At 45.2% G+C, this 27,952-nt stretch overlaps 1 protein-coding gene across 1 annotated transcript in view; it reads right to left on the bottom strand.

Annotated features, from left to right (window-relative positions):
- Positions 1-17,041: 17,041 nt before the first annotated feature.
- The window catches only part of LOC142589609 (GTP-binding protein Di-Ras2), a 14,459-nt gene continuing 3,548 nt past the window's right edge, over positions 17,042-27,952 (bottom strand). The window contains exons 3-4 of the mRNA XM_075701110.1: positions 20,191-20,532; positions 17,042-18,335 (exon numbers count right to left, since the gene is read on the bottom strand). Coding sequence (XP_075557225.1) covers positions 18,186-18,335; positions 20,191-20,532 — 492 coding nt within the window. The 3' untranslated portion in view covers positions 17,042-18,185. The remainder of the gene's footprint in view (positions 18,336-20,190; positions 20,533-27,952) is intronic.

Consider the following 27,952-nt stretch of genomic DNA (forward strand, 5'->3'; position numbering starts at 1 on the left):
TCGGTAATGCGCGAAGATATCAATGCGCAGACGTGGTCCATGTACCAGTAAATGGTCGCGCCCAAGTTTGTGGTGCGGCCCTTAAGGCAATATATTGCAATACGCAAGGATTTACGACTATATTGTAATTAGGCAGCGCAAATCACGAAGATTTAAGCAATGTATGATAACTGACACAAATTTATTTGATGAAAGCTCACTACGCGGCGGCTTGGGTTATAAAGAAAATTACGGGCAAGGCAAGAAAAAAGGCGAGAGTAGTTTAAAGCTTATTAAGAACCGCGTTGAGGCAAAGTGGGCAAAGCAAGGTAATTCACGTATAAACTCATGGGCCATGCTGTGCAGCCGACAAATACAAGTGGCGGCTAAATGAACGGCAAGCATTGCAACCTAAACACTGACGTACGCAGTGCAAGCGGCGTTTAGCTAAATGAAATTCTGTGGAATACAACTTTAAAGTTGCGAAACAAATAAATATTGGGGTTTCGCAGCCATAACCACAATACGGTTACGAAGCACGCCGTAGGGAGGGGGAGGGGAGTGTCTTTGGATAAATTGGACAGCCTGTGGTTTTTTAACGTGCACCCAATGTGCGGCCCACAAGCGTTCTCACATGCCACCTGGCCACCACGGCTCGGATGGAACCCATGACCGGTTATCAAAGACTAAGACTTTCAAGGCCTATACTTATGGCACAAATCAGGGAAAGCAAGGCAACGCATCGTATTTCACGAACCATTCTACAGCTTGCGGAGGCGAGCAGCCGGTGAAGGCAAGATAAACAACGCCAGGACGTTGAAAAAATAACGAGACCGTAGCTGACGAATAATTAAGACAAGTGACAGTTAGAGCTAAGCAAAATTGTGAGCAAGAAAACGGTGCACGAACTCACGTACTTGCAGAAGGCCGAATGAGGTCATTCGGTCCAGTCATCACTGTCGCTTGTACTACGCCTCTCCAGTTTCTTAGCCACTCCATCGCTCGAACATCGAACGCAAATTTACCTGGTAGGCGAAAAATGGCATTCAACTTGAACATTCGGAACATAAAACTTGTCCTCGGGCGAAAATTTGTTTTCGCCGGCGGCTCCAAACAGCAAGTACCAAAGCAATCAGCGGGCAGCCGCACCGGAACGCGGTCATGACGGGACAATCTCCGGCTGTTACGAGCCGTTGTCGCTTTTGTTCGACGCAAGCATGCGTAATCAGTGCACGCACGCCATCTTCGCCGTGTCGGATTTCTGCAGTTTCCTGACGCCGCGCGTGACACACAGGCATTATCGAACCCAGTTATAGCGCCAAAGGTGCAGAAAACACGCGCGACAAAGATATGTACCTCGTTTCTCAAGTTAGTTTCTTTTTCTAGTTGTTTGAGGAATTTGCATCTTACCTTTTCTCCCTTTAAGCGTCGTCATCACGGAAAATCCTCCGCAGTGGGTAGCACCACGGAATGAGGAGCAAGCAATCAGGCGGATGCTGGAGGCAGTTCATGGTCGTATTCGTCTCCCGTGGCATTGGAAACACGTTTCATATTGACAACCTGGCAGGCTTTCCGCCTTAATGACATTGCGGCGGAAATGGGCGCGGCCCGAAAAATCGTGACCAATCACGGAGGGCTAGTGACGGAAGCGGAACAGACTCAGACACACATGATGATGATGAAGTTGGTGATGTATATTGGGACTCACTTTGCAACCACTGACTTCCACTAACATCGCTCCCTCTAGTGGAAATAAGTGTTTGCAACGGTGGGGGCAATAGCCATCCAGCCTGCTTGAATTAATCTGATTGTATTACGCGCATATATCCCTATCTAGCCTTTTGCCTATCTGATATCAATGTTTGTTTTCGTATTTGAAGCCACTATCACTATATTGTAGCATTACCTACGTTTGCAATGACTGCGCTTATATAAATCTGTTTCCTGTTTTTCCATCACTACTGTAATCGTCTCTTAATTATGTCGACTGGTGACCAGTTAATCCTTAAATCTTCTTTCAATTGGTCGAATATTCTTTGGATCCCAGCGCTTCTGAAACATCGACACTCCCTGCGGGTCTCACTGGGAGGCTATCTTGGCATTCCATTACGATGCGCCGAGAGATCTAAGGCGAAAGCCTTAGATCTCTCGGCACATCGGCACAGCTTAGCAGATGGAGGCGCCTTGTCAAGAGTGTTAATTCAGGACCAATACAACGACAAGTATGCCACCTATATGTTGTGGTACGGCACGGAAGAGTTGGTTTTCAAAGATACATGGCTCCACGTGCCTGACACGAGTACAGAAAACAAAAACAAAAAATACCGGAAACCTCTGTCCATGACGGATTCTGCATGACCTACTGGAAGATAAAGCACAGATTTCACTGGAGTACGAATAAACATGATATTTCAGAATGTGGTAATGTGCCATCCATTGAAAATCTGCAAAGCGATCTTCAGATCCCGTGACAACTCAGTGGTCATCGCAAAACACTCAGAAAAGCCCTTCTCGACTGTATACCTTGCTTCACAAAAGAACAAAAATATAGAAAGGGGTGCAAACTACACAATCTTCTATATTGGCCATAGAATGGAGCACAGTCTCAGCGGCATGCAGGGCAGGAGGAGTAGGTTCCAAGAGCGCCATCAAGTTGTGGAACAGAGATATGGCCAAGCAGGTCAAAGCAATTGTCCCTGACAATGGACCAGCTTTTAGAAATGATGCACTCGAATGTATAAAGCCGCTAAATGCGCATTAATATAGGAGAGGAGGATGCCTCCTAGCAGCGCGATGCAGAGGGATCTCAGGCAATGGGAGAAATGCTTCGTCGCATCTGCACGTGGGCATCAACTGGGATTGAGCTGCTTGAGACCTCTGAGCGCATCGCGTGGCAGTTTTCTTTAAAACCCGCGCGTTCACGGGTGCGATCGAGAAGAGCGTGATTTGGCGAAGTACCATCGAGTTTTATGCGACGCCGTCAGGCTCGCTAATGAGGTCCCAAAACAAGGGTGGCCCCCGCGAAGGTCGAAGCGTTCGTGCCAATTCGTGCTCGTTAGCGTCAGCCGCGCGTGTTGAGACATCGCTGCTGCCAAAAGTCTCACCCGCTAGACTTTCGGCAACGCAGTTGCGGTACATGTACTTAGGCTGCGAGGCTTCGCTTGGTAACAACAGCGTCGTCTTATGCTCGACACAGAGGCGTGTGAATTATTCATGTGTCTTCAAGGCGAAGACGTGTCTGAAGCGATGCTGCAATCGTTCATTAAGTTTTAGGCCGGCCTGAGGGAAAAGAAAAAGCCCCAAGGAAATTCAATCTTGTAAATGAAAACTGCGAACAGGGAAGGGATTGGGACGGGTTCGTTCAGTTTTTTTCTTGTCCTACGCATCCGTTAAAGTGTTGCGTTGCTTAATGTCTTGCGCTACGATGCCGTATTTAGACGAGTAAGACGCGCACTTATTTTTAGAATTTTCAGCAGGGTGCGGTTGCGAGTCCGGTTTGTGACTACCCACTAAAACCGCGGACGACGTCCTGAATAGTGTGCAGAAAAAAAAATTGCTGTTTCGCCCTAAGAGCAAGGCATTAACAGTGATAGCAAATTAGTTTACATGAAGCGAGGTTCGTAGTTTTATAGGCTGTCTAAATTGTAGTAAACACTCGAATACTAATTAACTTAGCAGGCCCGTATCCAAGGGAGGAGCGCCGCTTCGCTCTCCCCCCCCCCCCCCCCCCGAAAAAATCCTTGATACGTGCCTGTAACTTAACAAGCATGGTGCCACGCTCACACAGGCAAACATGAGCAGATCTCAATCGATGTACGTGAACACTCACTTTCACAGCGCTGACGGGATAAAAAGCACCGGCAGCGAGGAACGCCTCTCACTTAAACGCGTCTCGGAAACTTGAGATTACGTCACCTCCAACACTAGGCGCGCGAGAACACAGCGCGCGAGAAGCCACGAGCCAGTTCGCCCCTAGTCTTTGCGCGCGCCGCACATTGCGTCCTTGATACGGCGCACGGGCCGCGTATGCGCTCAGCCGCGCGGACAGCCCTGCGCCTCCACGGCCGGGATCGAGGAGGAGACACTCGCTCTCCTCCCTGGAGCGTGCTTGATCACGTGGCCTTCAACATTACAGGCGCGGCAAGACTGCGCGCATCAATGCACCACTCTTGTAGGCTTACCCTGGCACGCTTTCTTTCACATCCACGGCATATACGGCACGGGGGGCCCGCTAGGATCGTATCGCACTTCGAGTTTATACGGTACACTGCGGCAACGGTGACGGCGGAAATTCACCTGGAGTCATTATATAATATATATATATATATATATATATATATATATATATATATATATATATATATATATATATATATATATATATATATATATATATATATATATATATATATACTGCAGTAATCATGCTGTCTACACACTACATGCGTACTTATTGTAGGTTGAGCACCAATGAACAAGTGTATCTTCGTTCGTGATTCCTGTGCCCGCAACTTACTCGGAGCTTCCTACGGAGCATGCTCCAAGATGTGATGGTTCTGCGGATGTATGTATTGTAGTAGGTAATATTGGTAAAAGTCTCGTTCTTCAAATTTTTGACCTGGAAAGGAAGCGGGGTGTCGATATTACGCACGAGGGCGGATTGTACACGAGAGGGTCTTTTACGATTAAATGCGGTATGTGGCTTTTCGCGAATAGGGGGGGGGGATATTTTAGTGCCTTCAGAGACTGCAGAGCAAATGAAGCTTGCGGAAGACGTGAAGCGTAGAAGACGAGTGATTTAATTCTGCCGACACTGCGCGTGAAATCTTGCGAAACTAAAAACTACAGCAGAAGTTCCAAGAAGACACCACGACTTTGCTCATTCCCTTATATAGTGAAGTATGCCTGGCGTGTAATTTTCGCTTCGATGTAAACATGACGACGTCATTGACGAAGCGAGAGCGTTAAAACCGCTAATGACTCACGGGGCACTTTTTTGCAGCTTGCATCGCAGAGTCGTGCGCACGTTTAAACCAGCGACGAGAATTGCTGTTGGTGTGGAAAAAGCTGCGCTGAAGTATCGGGTTAGGGAACCTCCGGCGCAGCATGTCTCATGATATTAGCTCAGCTTCACGATGGCAGTGTCGGTCCAAAACGCATTGATGTTGGTGTAATCCGAAATTTGTCATCTCCGAAGTCTCTATATCTACAGCAGTTATTTGCTATCTGTGATATATTTTGTTCTGGAGTTTAACCTTCCATAGCATCTTCGACATACATCGGCGGCTCCCATCGCCCCATTTCTCGCAGAGACCAGGTACTTACCCGGCCATCTCCACCTCAATCTTGTTTGTCTTTGTCCATCAGTGCCACTTCCTTCTATCGTGGCCATACCGATCGTCCCTGTCGTTACTCTTGTGCTCAGCATAAATGAAGCGCTATACATCCCGAAAGGCTTGTTGTTAATGGACACTATGTCAATGGCTGCTGCTGAAGATTACGATCGATGATAACCTCCCCTTAGCATCTGGCTAGCGACAACGAGTTACCCAGCCTGTGTGAACTAGTTATGCCATTGTCATATCATAATCTAGCATCCTAACTATATCTGCTTTATGCTGCAAAATTACCTATGCTTGCGACGATCTTGTCCGCATCTGTTTTCTGTTTTTGGCCCCACATAATCTAATCAAGTCTTGTTTATATCCTCTGCTGATCAGTTTTCAGCTTCGAACCTCAGCGCTTCTTGAAGCTGGGCGTTTAAACTGTGCCTCGGCAAGGGTAACTTCGTACCGAGGCGCCCTACTCGTAACTGATGCCCCCGGATGTTAAAGTAGCGACAACTGCCGGCAGTGCATCGTGGTTTGTGCCAAGAGAGAAATATTTAAATAGCGGGTGCCTCATGCACCGGTATGTAAAAAGGCTGAAAGATATCTATAGCGGGTCCACAGCCACCGTAGTCCTCCATAAAGAAAGCAACAAAATCCCAATAAAGAAAGGCGTCAGGCAGGGAGATACGATCTCTCCAATGCTATTCACAGCGTGCTTACAGGAGGTATTCAGAGACCTGAATTGGGAAGAATTGGGGATAAGAGTTAATGGAGAATACCTTAGTGACTTGCGATTCGCTGATGATATTGCCTTGCTTAGTAACTCAGGGGACCAACTGCAATGCATGCTCACTGACTTGGAGAGGCAAAGCCGAAGGGTGGGTCTAAAAATTAATCTGCAGAAAACTAAAGTAATGTTTAACAGTCTCGGAAGAGAACAGCAGTTTACGATAGGTAGTGAGGCGCTGGAAGTGGTAAGGGAATACATTTACTTAGGAGAGATAGTGACTGCGGATCCGGCTCATGAGACTGAAATAATCAGAAGAATAAGAATGGGCTGGGGTGCGTTTGGCAGGCATTCTCAGATCATGAACAGCAGATTGCCATTATCCCTCAAGAGAAAAGTTAATAACAGCTGTGTCTTACCAGTACTCACGTACGGGGAAGAAACCTGGAGGCTTACAAAAAGGGTTCTACTTAAATTGAGGACGACGCAACGAGCTATAGAAAGAGGAACGATAGGTGTAACGTTAAGGGATAAGAAAAGAGCAGATTGGGTGAGGGAACAAACGCGAGTTAATGATATCTTAGTTGAAATGAACAAAAAGAAATGGGGGCATGGGCAGGACACGTAATGAGGAGGGAAGATAACCGATGGTCATTAAGAGTTAGGGAATGGATTCCAAGGGAACGGAAGCGTAGCAGAGGGCGGCAGAAAGTTAGGTGGGCGGATGAGATTAAGACGTTTGCAGGGACAGCATGGCCACAGTTAGTACATGACCAGGGTAGTTGGAGAAGTATGGGAGAGGCCTTTGCCCTGCAGTGGGCGTAACCAGGATGATGATGATGATGATGATGATGATGATGATGATGATGATGATGCACCGGTTACGTTAAGCTGCCGGGTTTCATTAGGCGGAAAACCTGCTAGTTCGATGTCACTTACAAAGCCCTTCGCTCCTAGCTTTCCCTTTCCCTTTGTTTGACAAGCGGAGGCGGGTCGACGCGTGCCGATCTACGTACCTTCGCCGTTGTGGAGGCTATGTGTGGACGTATTCGCAGACTGGTTGCGAACGGAAAACAATTGCATGCGGCACGCACGTGGCTTGCCAGCTGCTCTTGGCCCACACCAGGGGGCGCGTTGAAATTTTCGTCCAATCGCATTAGCTCGGCGGCGAGATAGAAGCGTTTCGCTGCTTCTTGAAGATCCAGGTTCTTCAATCGTAGCCAGTTGAGGGTGCCTCACAGCGACAGAAAGTGTCGCTCTAAACGGAACGAGTAGTTTTCAAGTCGGTTTAGTGATATGCAGCCTCCGCGACCACGAGCCGAACCCGCGGTCTCGTGCTCAGCCCTAGAACACGATGACCGCTGAGACAGAAAGGAAGAGAAGGGAAGTGGTTTGATTCGCAGCGCATTTATTGTTCACACGAACACAGTCTTGGAGGCGCAACGGAGTTTGTGCCACGTGTAGTCTTCACAAAAAACAGCCGGTACTTTATTTAATGTATTTCCAAGCCGACCACTTTATCGTTTTTTTTTCTACCTTAGCTGAAAGCAAAACATTCTTTCACGCTACCTGCAAATCAACCTTCCCACAAGTTATATTATCTCCGCACCATTAGGAGGAAGCTTTTACCTTGGAAGTTGCACGAAGTACTCAGGGGCGTCGAAATCGTGTTGTTCGGCGATTTATACTGTACCTATATTGATGATGTTTGTTCAATTCTAGAGAAACGGTTTAGAATATACGGACTGCGGGGAGCACTTATTGCTTTAGGCCATCAATATCTTTTGTTCTGTTCACAAAAATTGCCGAAAATTGACAAATGAAAAAAATAAAAAGGAGCTTGCAGCTTACAACTGTGAAAGTAAACAATAAAAGACGGCATCACAAATATGAAAACTGCATATATCAGAAAATCTAAAGGCAACATTATCAGTCTATTATACACCACTCTGAAATACGGCAATCATTTGTGAATGTGACTTTTTACAAACTTGCGTAAATAATGTAATAGCTTTACATAAGCTGTATAACAACGCATTATATTAATCTGTTTTAGACTATTTAAGAGGCGCAGATTACAGAACTCTAATATCTACTTTTTCAGAGTTACGGGGTCACATATAGATAGTGTGTTGATCGAAAATATTATGTTATTTCCGACAGTTTTTGATTGAAGGATACTGACACCTTAAACCAAAATTAGTTTTTCAACAGTCTGAAGGATTTAACCTTCTCTCTCCGGTGTAACGACTGTTAATCAAGCTGGTTCAGCAGTTGTCTCACTAAAACTTTCACATTCACAAAAATTCTGAACATTCTGTTAAGGAGAGTCGAGACCAATAAGAAGGTATGTGGCACAACTATTGAAACATTATTTAGATGGTGCGCTACGACAAATGTGATATGATTAATTTGAGCAGGAAGTTCTTAACCTTGTTATTTGCTCATTTAATTACTTTTAATGCATATGGTCTGTACCAACTTTTCCGATCTCCGTGTATCATGGGATAGCGTTGTATATCGGTAAGTAAGTTGAACTCGCTAGTGTGACATGTCCTCCAGCAGCCTCCAGTGATATGTAACACACCCACAAAACAGTTGACTGTCAAATTACAGTCACATTTGAAAGTTGATAACATGTTTCTGCTTCTTATAACCAGATTTAGATCAAAAGACGGAGTTACATTGTTATGTTTGGTGACGCAAGTTATGCCTAAGGTTCCGTCGCACTGTAAGCGCATGGAGCCTTGGCAATGTTGGCAAGATATGTTTGCTAAACGATCGTGTGTTGCCGTTAGAAAAGTAAGAAAAGTTGAACAAGCACTGTCGAAGAAAAATTCTACATGCACGAACTTTTCTGTCTGGGTCTGCTTAGCGCCGTGATGTAAGACCAAGTAATAGCTCCTAATTTTTCATGCAGAATCTGTCACAGGACGACATTTGAAAGTTTGTAGGGCAGCGTGAGCACAATATGCATTAACACTAATAATACTAGGAAAGTAATGAGGAATAATATAAACACAGCAACGTTCGTCGAGCAAAAGGCATGGCATCACCTGCTGACATGAAATTTATAGTATGACCGCTCGATTTCCACACCACCGTTGTGTTGTGATTAAACCATTACCACACCAAACACAAACAGTACGCAATACAAAATGCATTTAGGTAGTAGACGCCTTCTACAAGGTTTGCAAGAGAACCACTCAACGAAACGCCTCGGTGTAGCATTGGCGTTTAGACAAGACGATTGTGTTTTGTAAAGGCGTTAAGCAACGAGAAATTGATTTTGTCTGAACTGTGGCAGCATATTGAGGCATTTCGTTCAGTAGTTTAAACATATTGTGGATGCACGACTGAGATGCAGAAACAGTCACTTGAAATTCAACAAGCAGTAAGTGTGGTTCAATACATTCGGCAGGAAATGTGTTTTTAAGGTGGCGCTATCATTTCGAAGGATATGTCTGAGTCTGCCACAGTTGAGCGAGAAAACAAATTGGTAGATAAACAACAGCAAAAACACAGACAAGATCAAGGTACGGTAATAATACACACTGTGAACAACATAATTATACACAACATATTTTTACCAAGGTTGTAAATATCGAAAAATACACCCTATTTTAGAAGTTCGAGTTTTACTGACTTTTTCATAGAATGTGATTTTCCTTGAAAAAGAAACATCTAGCTAACACACGTGTGGTCGCACGATAGCAAGATATGTTAATTTACACCAGTATTCGAAAGTGAGCATAGGCTGTTCGAATGTGGTGGGCTAGCCTTCTCTCGAGTACGCTTTGTACCCTGGCATATACCACACGAATCCGCTTGACGCAAATATCGCCTGTTGGCTATTTCATAAGCTCGATCCGCAACTTAACTTAGAAGATTTAAATTGCTCTGATTAGAGGAAGCGCTACACTTTGGTGAGCCTCAGATTTCCTAATAAAATGCACATGAAATGAAGAATTAGTACATCACTCGATTCATCTGAACATAATGTGTTGCTATTTTAAAGAAAAGTTTGAAGTTGTAGACAGTGATTGTCATACATTTATTATTTAGATCATCAAAATGTTTTTGAACAATTTAAAATCATAAAACTTATGGCCACTTAGTGCAAAATGGTAATAAAATGTGGAAGGGACAAGGTGAGCGGCTATCGTAAAGATTCTTAAAAGGGTGCAGTGTAGAAGAAATGTAACTCAGTAATGCGTACGTGTTGCTTGGCTAGTCGATTCATACTGAAGAATCTCAGACCATGAGACCTGTGGCCCCCACTTAGCGCAAAATGGTTATCAAAAATAGGGGGTGGACGGGAGGTGGAGTATCGGTTGGAGAAGGGGCTGTAGAAGTTGAGTGCTATGATTTTTACAGGAAGAGAGGGGGGGTTAGAAGAGGGGCCCGATTTTTATTAGTCATATCACAAGCAGCCAACAAACACTGACACCAAGGACAACACAGGGGAAATTACTTGTGCTTAACAAATGAAATAAAAAAAATGATAAATTGATGGAAATTAAAGTGGATGAAAAAACAACTTGCCGCAGGTGCGAACCGAACCCACAACCTTCGCATTTCGCATGCGATGCTCTACCAATTGAGCTACCGCGGCGCTGTTTCCCCATCCACTTTCTTTGGGTATTTATGTGTCCTAGTAGAACCCTGGGAGTGTTAGCCAGCGCCACCACTCACAGACCTTGGCGGCGGACGTGGAACGTCTTTTTTGCCCCAGGCGTCACGAGAACGTGATCTTTTTGGGTGAAGGCAACTGGTCAATAAACCCACATATGCTACCTGAAGGCATCAATGTAGCCGGATTCGAGACCCTCGTTACGTAATAAACGAGAAGAGAGGGGGCTAGCAGAGGGGCCCGATTTTTATTAGTCATATCATAAGAAGCCAACAAGCACTGACACCAAGGAAATTACTTGTACTCAACAAATGAAATATACAAACGATAAATTAATGGAAAGTAAAGTGGATGAAAAAAAAAAACTGGGCGCAGGTGGGAACCGAACTCACAACTTTCGCATTTCGCGTGCGATGCTCTGTGGCAAAAAAGACGTTCCACGTCCGCCGCCAAGGTCTGTGAGTGGTGGCGCTGGCTAACACTCCCAGGGTTCTACTAGGACACATAAATACCCAAAGAAAGTGGACGGGGAAACAGCTCCGCGGTAGCTCAATTGGTAGAGCATCGCACGCGAAATGCGAATGTTGTGGGTTCGGTTCCCATCTGCGGGAAGTTGTTCTTTCATCCAATTTAATTTCCATTAATCTATCGTTTCTTTATTTCATTTGTTAAGCACAAGTAATTTCCCCTATGTTGTCCTTGGTGTCAGTGTTTGTTGGCTTCTTATGATATGACTAATGATTTTTACAGGTAACATGAACAAACAAATGAAGAAAGAATAACTAAATGGCAAGGTGCAACTGCGTAATTGTTCAAAAATGATGAAAACTATTCCAGTTTTGTGAATTGCTAATGATAAAGAGAATTAGAGCGGCAATGTCAGAATTTAACATCGCGCTTTCAATTAATTCATTTGTTACCTCGGTGACGTGGTCATAGAAGAACTTGAGAATACAGAAAATGGTCACTTTCGAACCCCATGTATAACAGTTGAAAAGCAACCGCTTTAATCGCTATGTAAAGTATGGTTAACAGATTAGTGATACCTGTTTCTGTTGTTGAGTTATCGAATGATAAATTTTAGTAATTGTGAAACTGGGAAATTCTCATTTCATTTTTCGCTATGGGTATTGTTCAACCTTCGAAGTGTCTAAATTTACTAAAATTTACATTTTGAATGCATCACATTTTAATAAAAGTAGTTCAGCGCTAGCGCACTGGGAATATATGTCCGCTCTTCGGAAACTTTAGCAGATGTTGGCCCGAACCTAGACCTTGCTTTATTACGTCCTCTCAGTGTTATTTTAGTGTTTTGCTGAGGCGTAGGAAAACTACGAAGCATCATAAGCTTTGGAAAGGAAACACACGCACAAATAAGTGCGTTGTGCTTCATTCTGCAGAGGGTGCGATTTCAATAAAATTTATACGCATTTTCTTTTCAAAGCTTTCTTCTCTGATTAAAAAGTGCTTGAGCCGACCATTTAGCAACAGCTTGCATACATTCTTAGCTCCGGGAGGAACGAAGTCAACCGAAGTGACTGCCTATCGTTAAATTTTTGGTCCTGCGTAGCGTCGGAATATGATAGGTCCGACAAAGGCTTTCTCTGTACCTCGGAAGAAAAAAGGAGCATGATTTATGCATTTTCGCTTTAACATTGTGTGTGTAATAAATGTTGTGGATGGGAAAACATTTTAATTATGCTGCGGAAAGAAAGTCGTAGAGACCGCCGAGCGTGATCCGTCATTTTCAGCTGAGTTATGGCGAGTTGCTAAATATAAGCATCAAATTTCTGTACGTTAGTATTATAACTTATCTGGCTTTGGCGAAACGGATTCTACCTTGGTCATTTTTCAAGGAAACCATCTTAGTCACGTCGCAGTACCAGGGCACTTTAAGAAAGTGACCGCCCAGTAGTAGACATTGGTTAAAGATAACTTGATATCGCAAATTATCTAGAGAGGTAGTAAAAGTACAAGCACGTGCTCTTTCCATGTTTGCCCATTTAGAGAAACCGAGATAGCCAGACAAAATATCGTTGGCTGGTTTAATGCGCTAAGCGCTGTTGAGCTTAGGTGAAATCGGGAAAGAAACACTGAAAAGAGTTCTTTAATGAGACTACTAGCGAAAGAAATCACTGGTGTGAGGTAACTTGTAGAGTACCATTACAGCTAACAATAATTAGGACTTATGAACCTGGTCGCCGCATAAAACCGATACTATAGTCACGGCGCTGTAGTTTTGCTACAACTAGCAAATTTAAAAGACGTTCCAAAGATAAGTGAAGTCATAGAAAACACTCTTGTATGTGACGTCATGTTGATAAGTGAGATTAAAAACATCACTTCCTTGGAAGGATCTCATGGACGCTGAGACGTTACTGATAATTGATATAATTGCATGCATTGACCTCTGTAGGCCAGAATGTCAATGCTAATCCCAAAGCTAACGCTCCTTTGTCACCGGCCAGACATTACAGCGTTGCACACATATTCGCTAAACCCCTTCCGTCGCTCGTTTTACGGCACTACGTTGCGTTTATTAAGAGTGGATTTCCATGTTAGCCCAGACTACACGTTTCACGCAAAGCGTATGTAGTCCGTGACAGGTACACGAGGCGCCATCCGGAACGTGGAGACACGAACGGCGTGACTAACCACACACCGAGTAAAGTTGGAGATATGCAGAGTGGGGCTCACAGGGACAACCATACAGGGAATAAACACGAGCAGAAATCACAGTGAAGTATACGCCATCCTTATTCGGGCACTGAACGCTCTCTGTCCCGAACTCAATCTGAAAGATGAACATCTTTCTGTCCAACACAAGCGCCACACCCGTTGGCAGTGCCATGTACACAGTGAACATATTAACACTCATATCGGTTGTAAACACTCATTGGGTGTTGTTTTAATCCACATCCGATTTTTCGCCCTTCATGCATTCTAATACACGATGGTTTTATGAACCATAACCCTAGAAGGACGTGTATAATCCACTTAGCATATAATCCTAGAAGTATATGAACCTGTAAGCATGTTCCATAAGGATCGTTAAGGATCCTTATGGATCTTTATGGTCCTAAAAATCCATAAGGATCTTTAGGACACGCCTCCACCATATCTAACGTACTTCCTTGGACGCTTGAACCACTGAAATACATACGTTGGCTGATGCAAGTTTTTTTGTCAAACGAGACATCTTGATGATAGAACCGCTTTTACGAATAACCTTTTTGTATGAAAGATAATTTATTGTCGAATATTTTTTGCTTACGGGTGAATTTATGTTTGCGGGGCTGCTTTTTTCAAACAGCCAAAATCTTTATAGGAAACAATATACTTCTAGTATTAATCAGCTACCCCAGCCCCGTTGCTCACGCTGAGCCTGCCTTGCGTTTCTGGCAATTTTACAAGCTTAGGGTGTTAAAATGCTTACCACGTACACACACCTTGAATGCAATGAAGGTACCCGAGACATGAGCGGTAAACAAGACGCAGCAACACAGTATGCGTCGTGGCTGCTTCATATCGCCATTTTGTGCTGGGTTTGTGGGGTAGCGACGCTTGCACACATGATATAGTTCTTTCCCGCGCACTACGGGATGATTTTCATTGTGTTGAAGTAATTGTGCAGCAGTTCATTCAGTGCCACGTTAGCTAGTTTCTCAAGTGCCCAATAGACTTCCCGAACATATCTTGCCAAACATACAAAGAAAAAACCGTAGTTGAAACTCCGACATGTCACTTTCGCATACCACAAGCACAATCATAAATGTACGAAGCAAAAAATTGAATTCGATGTCTCCGTAACAGCCACCAAAACATTAACGTTCACCGATAGATAGCGCTGTATCAGCGGACAAGTAGAACAATACCATGCATACGTACACTACTAGAGGAAACGAGCCAAAGCTATACGACTCAGTGATACATTTTCCTCCTCTGGTATGGTATATATTTGTATATTTGAAATGTACAAGATATGTTGAGTTAAACAACGCCCATAAAAATTCTGTACATATCGACTATATTACATGAACAAACACGGACTTGTCGTACGTCCAACTCTTCGCAACTTGTCAGCACATCAAACCATTCTTTCATGTCGTCCCTGGAACTTCCCACTGGTCATAAATAGCCCCAGTACAGTCAGCAGTCTTCGCACGTGCCGCTTTGTAACTAACTCGCTTTAACTAGACGACAAAGCATAACTGGACAAAGCTCGCTAAATCATTGGCCACTGTGGAGCCTTTGTAGCTATGTTTGTGGACTATGCTAGTAGTGGTGCGGAGCCCACGGCATGCGTCGTGAGTGCTATGACTTTTGGTTAATTCACCTGGCTCGTAGGTATGTTCTCGTACGTTTGTGTTGTTATTTCTTGAAAGGTCATAGTGTTTGCTCCGGCAAGTCTAGGTTGTTGGAACAGCTAGCTTCCACAGGAATTTTCAAACTTCTTTTGTTTAAATGCATATCCATATTCCGCGCCTTTCTTTCTTTTAAGTCGTTAGAAGTCTAGGAAAATAATGAGTTTGAGTGCGCTGGGTCTCTGAATTTGTTTAGCAGAAAAAGTGTAAAAATACAGCCCTAACATTCCGTTTGTTAAGACAGTATGGATTTTAATTCCTTACAGTGAACACCAGACGCCTCGTGCTTGTTACAGTGAATGGATGATGCACCTAAGGTGTTGGTCACTGTGGTCGCTTTTTTTGTTTTCGTGAAATTGAAATTGTGTATAGCTGTTGGCAAAAGTGTAGAGGTCACACAGCACGGGATGTAGGCTAACATTAAGTGATGCGATGGCTGTCCTACTGAGTCTCAAAAGACGAGAGGTTTGAAGGGCGAGAGCAATTGCACCAGTATAGCCACTGCTTTGGAGCGTTATGGTTGCAATAGACCTAGTACACGACTTGGAACAACGAAGCGTCATTATTTGTTTACAAGCCCGACGATCGTCCGGTTTGCTACCCTATGCTGAAGATAAGAGAGAGGGAGAATGGAAATAATAAAAGTGGGAGAATGATTCAATGTATTACTTTATGGAATAAAAATTTATTGGTTGTGCTTCCCGCTGCATCCGCTTTGCTGCGTCTCTATCAAGTATTGTGTTTCGACGAGCACATTGTGTAAATGACATTAGCCGAAACGGCATCTTTCGTGCCATTGTTTTCAAAGTGCGGCGTAATTCGAATAAGAATGGCTGAGGACCATTGATTCGAAGCGCGCTGTTCGCACGAGACGTTCCGATATATCACCTCTAGGAAAAAATGAATTATCGACTTGTTTAAAGCTCAGGTTTGGATTCTTGCTTTGCGGCTGTTCCAGAGCGGCACATGCGACAGACGCGCCCACTGTACACCTTGTGAGGCCAGGACGGTACAATACGACATTCTGAAGTAGCGCGGCAATACAGTGATCTTACTCTGCTTTAACAAACGTTTCACATTGAAATGACTATAGGAGTGACACCCTGTATCGACATTTCATAAACGTCATTCCCGTTAGGACGTCTGCCTTGTTACAATAGGAATCCATGTAAAAGCTGAACAAAAGTTCACTTCCGAAGCTTCAGCTGCGAATGGTTCATTTTACACAACACTCGTCTCCTCCTTTTACGGTTGTGGAGCGCTAATACAGAACAACGTCCCGTGATATGCCGGTAGAGTTGCCCCGATTTTCCTACTGCCTGAGCAGCTACGTTCTACAGGCTGGCACCTATAGGGCTGCCTAGATAGCGTGACAGAAATAAACTCTTCACTTGGTCCATTTGAAGCAACTGGAGCAGAATCCTTAGGTCCTGGTTGTTAAACCATCCTGACAATCCAGAGCAACATGCGCTCTCATCAGAGGAAGGCCGACCGGCTTTCTCACGAATCGAGGGAATTTGTACGGAATGTGAGCTCAGTGGTTTCTGCGTATTTTCATTATCTGCGCATTTTCAAGCATTGCACGCTCAGATGACTGCACTACAGTCGTATAATTATAAGCGGGACTAGCGTAACCAACAATTACCAAAGCCAGATTTGTCATATAATAATTTTGGTTGCTTAGTTTCGACCCACACGGTCTCGTGTTTGACCATTCCTGGCAGGCATCTAGTTGACGATTGCATCTACTTCAAACTTATTGAATGCTTTTTCTAACTTGTAAATATTTATTCGGCTTATATTCTCGCTGTAATGACCTATTTTAGTACTTTTGTTGAATAAGTATGCATTGATTTATAATTAAAACACGCCAGAAGACACTTCAGCAACCTCACCGCCAAAATGAGGTTGTTAGGATACATCTTAGTTTTGGTGACCCGAGTTAACAAAATATTCCTAAGCGGCTTTACCTTTCCTTGAAGCCCTGTCATGCATATTGAGTCAACGCTAACATGAATTAATGCTCTGCTGTGGAGCACAAGAGCACAATAACTGAGCTGTACACGTTCATCGCGGTACGGGTGACAGCTAACTACATTAAATCAGCGCTGCACACGTGAGGCAAGTACGAAATTGACGAGAGAAAGTTTTGTAAAACTGTGTGCTTGAAATTCGCGAGTAAAATTAATAAATAATTTCTGTTCCTTTCTGCTACGTCTTTCTGGAACCACGCTCATTAGTATTCGTTTAATCCAAGACGACAGGACCTTTTGCCGACAACACTTATGCTGAAAACGTATTCAGCCATTGGCTGACACACCGTGCGTCCTTAACGTGCCTTAAGGTGGATAGAGAAGGACTGGGCCTGACCAGCGCTGAACCTTTCGATATTTTTTTTCTCTTTTGTGTCTGCTGTACCACAGTGCAAAATGCAATGCACTCGACGCACTAAATATGTTCGTATCACTTAACAAGTGTATTAGAAAAAACCTGTCGCGTTAATAGTCTCTTGGTAAATTGTTAGTCAATGTGAATAGGTAGTCAATGGTTGCAATAGAAACTAAGTTACAGACAAAAAACGAGAGAGTAAGAACCTCTACTTTCTTCCAACTCACTGCTCTGCTTAGTACCGCGAATACACTAAATTGAGTTGTTTAAATCTGTTTAGTGTAATTTTGGAGCAATGAAGTGCTCAGAATTTCAGCATTCAGCATTCAAACGCAACAACTATTTCCTGTTTTGTGTTCATTGTTGTTGAGAACTGCTGAAAACATTCCTCGTCTCCCGACAGCATCTGCCTCTCAATGAACCTATAATAATTAGAGTCTCAAATAACTAGATAAAATAGGTGGCAAACTTTTGCTAGTTTTCTGGGTAAAAGCTACGAAGATAGTTTGAAGAGTTGACTTTTGATGATGACCCGACCCCATTTTTTTATGTGTTAATTGTCGGGTGAGCTACACCTGTTACCACCGCTCCAGCTCTGTCACTCTTCTGTGCTCATCGACTTCCGGCAACACTCTAAGACCATCCGCTCCCAATTCTGTACACTTATGCCTGCGTCTCCGACCCTGATGGGCAAGCCTGTTCACCAACGGCGTCTGCAGAGAGCAGGCGGCCGTGGCTTTGGCTTTTTTCGTGCGTGGAACACGTCACGAGACAGTGCAGTCGTCCACGCCGTGTTCCTTCAGCTTGGACGCTTTCTTGCTTGTCCTACGGATAAGCGAGCGGCTTCTGGGCTTGGCTTTGGCTGCGGCTTGCACCTCGGGCGACTTGTCCGGGACGGCAGACGAAGGCGACGCCTGCGACAAGAACCGAAGCGGTTTGCGTCAGTTTCTCTGTTGGCCAAGGCGATGAATACATTCCTAGGAGATGTAATGTCGCGTGTGAGTTATTTTTCCCGGAACAAATCTCTTAGAAGTCGTGAGTTTTATATAGTGCTAGTCTCTTTCTTCACAGAGAATTCTTGGAAAGTTTTAGGTATTGTCTAATTATTCAATATGGTAATTATCACACTTATGCGGACTTGCTTTTCAATGCAGTGCGCTGAACATCACGTGGCTATAGCGGGATTGAGATAAGGCAGTAATGAAGTTGTGTCTAATTAGCAGAAACTCTGAGGGAAGCGATGGCTTTTACTCTAGAGATAGCTGTCTCTCATATGTTCCACGAAATGTGTTGACATTTCGGCTATTATTTTTCTATAAACCTCGTTCATGCATTGCTAGCCAAAGCTAACTGAAGCACTGATGCATCCGTACCGTACAGCGCCTTTTGTGGATGTATATAGGCTGAATATTCATGAATTCACTGTTTCTATGCTTCAATTCCACATAGAAACACATGACCTAAAGTTAATAAATAAAATGCTAATTTTTGAAACTTAGGCTATTACTACATAACCGTAAAAGCACTTCAGCATGCAACTACATAATGTCAACCTCCAGAAGGGTATTCTTTTGGGCCAGTTGTTGAAGCACATTTGATGATGATGAAGCGCAAAGCATAGGATCAAAGGTCACGTTTTTCTTTGGTCACGTGTTTGCTGTTCATCGTGGTCAAATAGTGTGCACATCGAGACACGGCTTCTATCGCAATTCGTCATTGTTCCATTAATCTGCTCACGCAGTGACGCCTTGACTCTTTGTTATGCGTTTCTGGCTTCCTACTTTGTTTCCTTCATTTGTTATCCACGACAGAGAGAAAAAGAAAAAAAGAAAGCTTAATGACATCCGCAGAGGTTAGCCTAGCGACAGGTCTGGCATACACGTGAAATTGTGATCGATGAACGAAAAAAATGGCTGTGGCTTAGCTAAGGTTAAGCCCAGGATGCGAAGCATACTAGCCTTTATTTTAGTTGTTGAACCACTGTTTAGCCTGGTGAACTGCTGTTGCTTGGCTATATTTGGTTCGGCTAGACGAAGAAACAACTCATGCGTTACTCTCCTTCGCCTTCAAGAGTGGAACGCGACAGTGTTCCCGTCGACCCGCCAAGGGGTGTAAGACAATGGGCTACGGCGCAGCGACTACGCGCCCCGCATTGGACGCGGTGAGCGTCGAGCAACGCAGCGTTCGGCGCGGCAACGAAATGTGCGCCTGAGCAAGCGACGCACGCCTGAGCCTCAGAAACAGCTCGTTTCTAAGGCAACACCGCATTCACTAGAGGCGCTTTTGTATCGCTTTGAAGCAACGTACTCGTGGCTCAGTGGTAGCGTCTCCGTCTCACACTCCGGAGACCCTGGTTCGATTCCCACCCAGCCCATCTTGCAAGAGTTGAGCCAAAGCCACCTAGAAACAAGTGCAGCTGCTTATATACCACCGCGACGCCGCGAGCGACGGCGCGAGTTGGAGCCCCGTTTCTCCTCTGTCGTGACGTCACGGTGTCACGTGTTATTGAAGGCGACACCGCCGCGCCTGAGGAGCTGGGTTGAGCTCTAGTAATATGCTTCGCATAAAAAGTGAGACAAATATTGAACCATAATATCGCACGCATGCGCACTGACATGTGCACTAGCACAAAAGTTATCCAGAGCGTCTCCTCGAGGCCTGTATATACACGAGCCTGCAAACATACCATCTCGCATTGCGACAGACAGGGAACAAAGCGCAATCATACACTTTGTTCGGGTCAGCAACTGGCGACGCTGAAGCCCTCACCTGTAGCGACGAAGAGAACGACGCCAGACCCCTGGCGCGAGGACCTGAGACCCTGGCACTGCAGCGACGCTGCAGACCCGCCGCGGCCGTGGCCGCCACCGCGGCGTGCGCGAGGTGGTGGGGCGCGGCTTCGGAGCCCGGGTGCTGCGGGATGCGCGCCAGCTGCAGGTATCCCCGGAACAGCTCTCGGACGTTGGTGTTCTCCTTGGCCGAGCACTCGACGAACTTTGCGCGCAGCCGGGGCAGGTCGCAGAAGAGCCACTCGGCCACGTCTTCCTTGCCCACTTGGCGACGATCCGCCGGAAGGTCGATCTTGTTGCCCGCCACGATTATGGGCACCTCCTGGGGACCAAAAAGAAAAGGATTGCGGCAAAAAGCGTCTTAGGACGACTGTCAACGGTAATGCGATTAGCGCTAAAGCAACGCAGCCACACGGCGTATTAACCCTGCGGATGCGAGTCGTGTACGAAGCGTGTACTGAAGCCAAGATCCTCTCTCACGGTTTCCCCTAGACGGACAGCGCTGTCTAGTGACTCCGCCGCGAAGTTCGCGCTTAGCGCGCGATTCCTTAATTTCAGTTTGTGGGGTGCCGCCCATGGGCGCATGATGTACTGGCTATAGCTATTAGCGCATGCACACTGAGACATGCATGTGCATAAAAGGTGAGGCCTGCGAGCCTCAGGGATTGTTGTCTGGCCGGCTGCGCGGCGCTAGAGTTGGGTAACTGAACGCTCTTGTTCGAATGGACTCTTATCGTCCGTGTTTCTGCACGGCTGCGGACTGGTACAGTAAGCGAACCCCGCAAGTGTCTTTGGCGCTCTGTTTGTAGTAATATGTGTCTGAATATTTGTGGCCTGGGTTCGAGTCTGCCCAGAACCGCATCAATTTTAAAGGATTTATTTTGTCGTTGAAGAGAGGCACATACACAGTGTAACAAGTTGGCATCGAAAACGTTAGGGCCAGACAAACGTGCACACTGAAAACGGAGTAAAGAAGTAAAGTAAAGAAGAAGCGTTGTCGTGACGAATCCTCATGAAGGCCGTCAGTAAGCGTTTAATAAACTTGCATGATGAAATTGTAAAAGAGACAAACACAAAGAGAAACGGCAAGATCAAGGACTCTCTACATTCTCCCGTCAGTTATCATCTCCAGGAGCGCAATGCAACGAAATCGGTGCAGAATAATCGATTGATTGATTTGATGATATGGGAAATATTGGCAACGTTCGCTGCCAGTCTTTGAAGATTTTATTGCCAAATGAACAACGAACTACAGAAATATCGCACGAGATCGTCCTACTTGGGGCGTGGAATTAAAAACGGTGTCCACGCCACGTGCAGTATTTTAAAGATCGACCAGTCCAGCTTTTGCGCAACACAGCGTAGTGCAATTTAGAAGGGTGAAGTAACAATTGCGCATAATAAGAAGCACCGCCGTTCACATTTCAAGTCTACAGAGCGCTCGAGAGCTGCGCTGCTAGTTTTGCGATGTTGCAAGAAGACGTGAAATCAAATGAAGAACTAGTACGGCCGTGTTTTCCCACGTGCGTGGCTTTTTTTTCTTTTGTATTATGAAATCATAATTTATTATTACAGCTGAAGGAAATTTTTCTCTTTATTTTCGCTTAAGGTTACCTGGGTGAATACTATAAGGCCCGCACAACCCTGATCGCAAGCATTGTCTCTCAATTCGGCCAGCAACGCCGATATCGATTTCTTTACATCGCGGCCCACCGACTATGTAGACAAAAATAAACTCCTGTACTGAACATTCGCAGCTTTTACTGTTGCTGAAAGCTAACCCGGTTCGTTATTGACATCATGAAACCAGTCTATATCCAGCACCATTCCTGTGCATTTTGTGTTTCTGTTTCGTCTTGCTTAGCGCTGTAAATATGCGGTGGTAATGTTCGCAGCGCAAGTGATCGTCCAAGTACTGAGAGCAAGTTTCACGGCATTGCATGGCTGTAATAAGGCAGCGTTTATATTATATTAGGGTGTAGGAAAACACCAAGAAATGAAAAATTCCTTAGTGATTGGGACCGCGTAGGGCGACGACTTCGTACTCGTCTCCTGGCGCGGCATCTGGCTCCAATCAATATGCTGATTTCCGCTACCTCCCAGCCCTTTTCCCTTTGTCAGTCACGCCCCTCGACTCGAAAATCCTTCCAAAGTCAGCACACACTACCCCCGTCGGAGGGAAGGGATTTCGCGCATCTAAACTTCGTGGCTCTAAAACCGTGCACCAATGCGGCAGCCGCGACTTGCTTCAGCATCTCAAGAAACCGTGCAATGAGTGTTCACAACGCCATGTTTCGACTTCAACATTGTTCAGACACGTACACAACGCAGGGCAGTATTCCAACGAGGCGTTGCAAAAGCAGACAGGCATGACGTGCCTCCTGACGATGCCTATAGACCCCGGGTCCTAGAACAGAGCATCGACTAATGAAAGTGCTGCCTGTATTCATCATCGGCGGCGTCGCCATCTGCTCTTGTCAAGAGAAGATGGCGCAGACAACGGTTCAAGGCCTGCACACACGTAGGCTGACGTGGTTTTATGAGTGTTTTGAAGGAGGGTGGGCTTGACGGTCGTATATGTCCTTGATAACGTTAAGAACACATTAAAGAGACACACTGGCTCATAGAATACTTCGTATAGTAGCTCGACCCATCATCCGGAATTTGTTATATTTCTTATACGATACCGGGAAAGGTAAAGAGGAGGAATAAACGTTTATTGTGCAAAGCAGCGGAACGTGTTCTTTCTTCGCCCTCGGTGGGCAACTTTCTCAGTCGGGAAAAGCTGAAACAACAAAATTTTGGTAATGAGCACATAGGGATGTGCACAGAAAAAAGTTAGGAGTGGCATATGGAAAATCAAGATGAAGTAAAGAAAAGAAAGCAGAAGCATGAAATAACTTAATTGAAAACGCTAGCGGTATGACTCTATCCCAAGCAATGGTTGAAACTTCAAAGTTGCTCTTGACAAAATCGCTTTGTTAGACGCCTTAATTTGTGCTCTTACATCATCTAAACTTATTAGGTGCTATCAAGAGGTTTCCTACGCTAGACATAGCCCTGAATTTATACCATGGCGTGCTTCACCCGCCTATATAACGGATCACAGCAACAAAATTCAGTCAAAGGATTCTCCAACAGAAGGATGTATATGATCAAGCTGAAGTTAGCCCAGAATGGTATCCTCTATAGTAAGGCATTTATACTTGCCACCATTTTAATGGTTTCCTGTAAAGCTTGACCGTTGCCTGAGCAGCACGGCCCAATGATGAAGAGGAACCGCTGTGAGGCTCTGCATGTGTGTGCCTTAGTGCAATTGAAAGAGATTGTCATTACTTCTTTTGTCTGTTTAGGCTAACCGTACAATTCCCCTGCGCCCTGCAATAAATACCACGAAAGAAAAAGAAAGAGTGGTTACCACCGCTGGTCACGCCGTGCGCACTCCTGTAACTCGTTCTAGGCACCTCTACACTGCACCGTATTAACGAGACAGCGCGTACTTTTCTACATCCGAGGTGCCCACTCCGCGTGACCCCGATCGCACAAAGAAAGTTTGAAGTCGGACTCGACGCGGTCGCTAGCAGGCTCACTCGCGCCCTCGCCCACAATTCGCGGTTCTCGACGTCGAGGAGGCGTCGCCGGACAGAGCGTATACGAACGGCAATTACGATCGAATTCGCGGAGAGCCTTCGTCTCTGAGACGCGCAATCACGTTCGGCCCCGAGGGCGAGATACGGCGCATTAAGAGTCGTCGCTCGGCGCGGCGTTCGGAGGAGGAGATCATTGTGGTCGGCCAAAGTTCATCTCTCCGGAGCGAAGTGTGAGACGGGGACGACAGCTGCTTTACGACGCCTGTTCTCAGGCTAGTTATACAGACATTTTTTTGTGTGTGAAAAACAAAGAGAAGAAAGAATAAATGTTGTTAATTTCTCGAAGCTGACATCTCCCGCTGTACTCGATTAACTTACTGTTTTCTATTATTGTGTTCTATGGTTCTTCTTGCAATCTGGTTTTGTGTTTAAAGTAGAAAATGGGAGCGACCTTCAGAGTGCTAGCCATTCCATATTAAAAATATTTCTGTGCAGACAAGATAAGAAGGCCTATCTTCTAAAGGCGAAGCTTAAGCATCCTCCAAATTATTTGATACCATGCACTCTAATAACATTTCTCTCCCTTTGGGGCATATCTTTGTCCCGCAACGATAATCGCCAGTAATCTTGCTTGGGTTCGCTTTTTTTTAACGCTGCACGCCCGGCATACACTTCCACGTCACAGAAGGCGAGCGTCTTATCAGCGTGACATAGTATTTTTGACAGGAAAATCGCGAGCGCAGTGTCGCGGGATCGAATCCTGGCCTCGGCGGCCGCATTTCGGTGGCCGTGAAATGCAAGAACGCCCGTATTCAGTGCATTGTGGGCATGTTAAAGAACCCCAAGTGATCGAAATTCCCGAGTCCCCCTATGTGGCGTGCGCCTCATAATCAAATCGTTGTTTCGGCGCGTAAAACCTCAGAATTTAATTAATTTAAAGGTAAAAATAACGTTTTTGTCGCGCGAGGAGCATAGGGGCACTAGTCCATGGTTCAAATACGTGTTGTATTTCAAGGCGCGATCCATGAAGTACATTCAGTGGGAGTAATAGGGCCGACCATTGCACTGCGAGAAAGGTGCAAAATCTTGAGCCGTTCAACGAAATCCGTGGTTGAACAGCTTAATCGAGTCGAGGAATTGGCGTCACCAAAATAGAAAAGAGTTACCGGCTTTCCTATTGGCTCTACGGTCTTATAGCTTGCGGAAGCGTGTCGCGATCTCAGAGATCATTCCACTGTCACTAACTTTACTGGTTACATAAAGTCGGATTAGTGGTACTGAGAGGGTGCTAATGGTAGGCGTACAAAACGTTAGGCTGCAGTAGGTGTAATAAAACCTGACAAATTCAAACAGGTTAGCTGACTATATGAGACCATCACATTTCATGCGACGCCAATAGAAATCGTCACCGTCATTACTATCATGACCAGGAGAAGGAAGATTGCCTAAGTCGTGTTGACATACCCCGGGTTACTTGATTCCGCATTGAGGTAAAAAGTAAATAAAGGAGCAGCTGCCGTTAGCTGGCAAAGGTCATGCCTTTTGATTTGTTAGTAAAATGATAATATAAAACAAAAAACAAAAAATGCACGCATCTTTGCGTTATGTAATGCTTCAATAATACATGATAAAATGCAATAACTACGAACCCGGGGGGGGGGGTAACCAAGAAGCCTGATTTTTATTAACTATACCATAAGAAGTCAACAAAAAGATTAGTAAGTACAAGTAATTTCCCCTACATTGTCCATGGTGTCATTGTTTGCTCGCTTCTTATGGTATAATACAGTTTAGCGACACGTGTGGAATGCTGCTGCAAGAAAAGTTTCACTTTAAACAAAGTCCGCGGATCGATGCCTGTGGCGACCAACTTATTGCACGCAGGCGCATGAATGAAACAATTACACATGGCGGTGTGCCGGCGGAATTTATCGCGTATAAAATTGTCCTCAAAGAAACTTTGAAATGATCTCATTGCTTCGTGGTGCATTGCTTTGGATGACAGTGGTTTCTTGTATGTGACGCTTTGAGCATCTGTGGATTAATTTCTAGTTGTGTTGATAAAAGAAGGTCAGCAACGCTGCACGGCACCGCCCATATACCCCGCCGAGAATTGCGGCGAGAGCACAGGCCACTTGACCCTGTCTGCAGAGTCAATAGAACGGGATTCGTTCGGTCTCGCCAGTCACGTAGCTTGCAGAACAGTGCACAGTTTCGGTGAGACAGGGCGACAGGTGATACGACGGCTCGGTTTCGCCGACACCAAGGCAGCCAGCAGCGAGCGACTCTGTAAACTGGAACTGTCTTGTTGACCAAGCGTCACGCTGACGGAACTCGTTACGCGGTATTCCTCGCACGGCGCCGGCGGTCCGAGGCCGAAGAATAATCCAGGGTCTTACTTTGGGGGGCTCGCGCAGTTTTAAACCGGTGATCTGGGGCCTCCTCGTTCGCGGCTTTTTTTCTTCCAAGACCTCCGCGGTGTAATCTACTGACGTCAACTCCTGTGTCACGCGGATGGCTGAAGCAGCGGGAATTCTAAACCTACGCATGAAGTTGCTCTGCACCAGATGGTAAGTAAGAATGATTGGGGGTAGGGGGTCACCGTGCGAACGGAATGTGTAAAAAAGTGAGGAAACGTAAATAAACAACTTGAAATTGCGTGTTTGGGAGGAAATCTTAAATTTTTAACCTGAGAGATAATCCCTCATGCTTCTCGTGAAATATTCGTAGGACACCGGGATTACTAATATTTCTTCTTTCTTACCCCATTTTTTTTTTTGTCAACACTATCTTCTACAGTGTTCATGCCCTGTGTTTTCTGTGGTGTGTCGTGGTGTGCCTTCCGTCTCTTTATTCCTCATTTTTATTTCACTTCTACGAGTGGGTGGGCATCGTGTCATTTCCAGAAGACGGTTCCTAGCTGGCTAGGTATGTTCACATGATTACTGATATCTAGTAAGCCTCTTGCTATTCTTATTTTATGCATTTTCTATTCGTGTGTGCTATTTACGTTTCTACGAGATCGTTCCCTTTCTTTTTCTATATCCCATTCCCCCTCACTCCCATATTGGGTAGCGAGCCAATCTAGTAATCTCTGTGCCTTTCTCCTCTGCTTTCGTGTATACAAAGGATATATTTCTCTTATACAGGAGATGCTGGGACCATGGCCTCGTGCGTTTGCGATGTGCAATCTCATAAATCTGCTGCTGCTTTTCATGAGATGACACTGCGAAATTCTCTCCCCAATTTCAGTTCGCTTTCCCTCTTCTCCAATGCAGCGCTGCCACATGGGTTCAGCCTAGCTAACTCTTTACCTTTCCTTCATAAGGTAGGCGTAAATAGCCTTAAATTAGGTCTTACTGGAGAGGTTGGAAGCAGTACGCCTCTGGCTAGTTCATTTCTTTTCTATTCAAAATAAATATGATATATTTGATTGAATATAAGCATACAAAGATTATAGGAAAAAGAACACCTTAGCACGCGCAAACGCTCACCCATAAAACAGCGAAAAAAAAAGAAACAGGCAAAACAAAACAACGAAGACAAATGACTGCATAAAATCATCCCTAGTTGTTGTAGCACATCTCGGTACTTCTAAAGAAGTATTTCATTACGCTGAAAGCTGCTCTTTCAAGACCACTAACTGGCCGTAGTTTGAATGTTGTCCGAATGGTCAACGGATTATTGTTCAGAGGTCTAAGTTTGAAGTGCAGCTGTTGCCTTTTCCGGGCCTATAATCGGCAATGCAGAAACACAAGGGATTTGTCCTCGTCCACCACTCCACGCGAACACAGCGCGAAGTTTTCACGATGAATTTGATAAAGCAAGTATAATTTATTCCTGACTGTGCGTCTTTTAGAGCGCATGTCTTAGGCGCCCGTTCTTGCGCCGAGCGTCAGCGAACGATGAATGCGAACGTGGAGCGCTCCGGCGGAGGAAAGACGCGAGGAGGAAAGCGGAGAAGAAAGTGCAGCGGAACCATGAGGCGGAAAACGGAGGAGATTATGGCGAAAGCGTGAGGAGAAAAGCGTACTGTGGCGACGATAGATACAAGATGGCGCCAGAGTAGCGCGTGTTGTCTGAGAGCTCTGTCGGTGGAGGCTGCTGTGAATGGCGCTCACGCGTCACCCATGCGCCATCTCTCGCGATCTC

The sequence above is a fragment of the Dermacentor variabilis genome, chromosome 8 (genome assembly GCF_050947875.1).
Source record: "Dermacentor variabilis isolate Ectoservices chromosome 8, ASM5094787v1, whole genome shotgun sequence".
Taxonomy (NCBI): Eukaryota; Metazoa; Arthropoda; class Arachnida; order Ixodida; family Ixodidae; genus Dermacentor; species Dermacentor variabilis.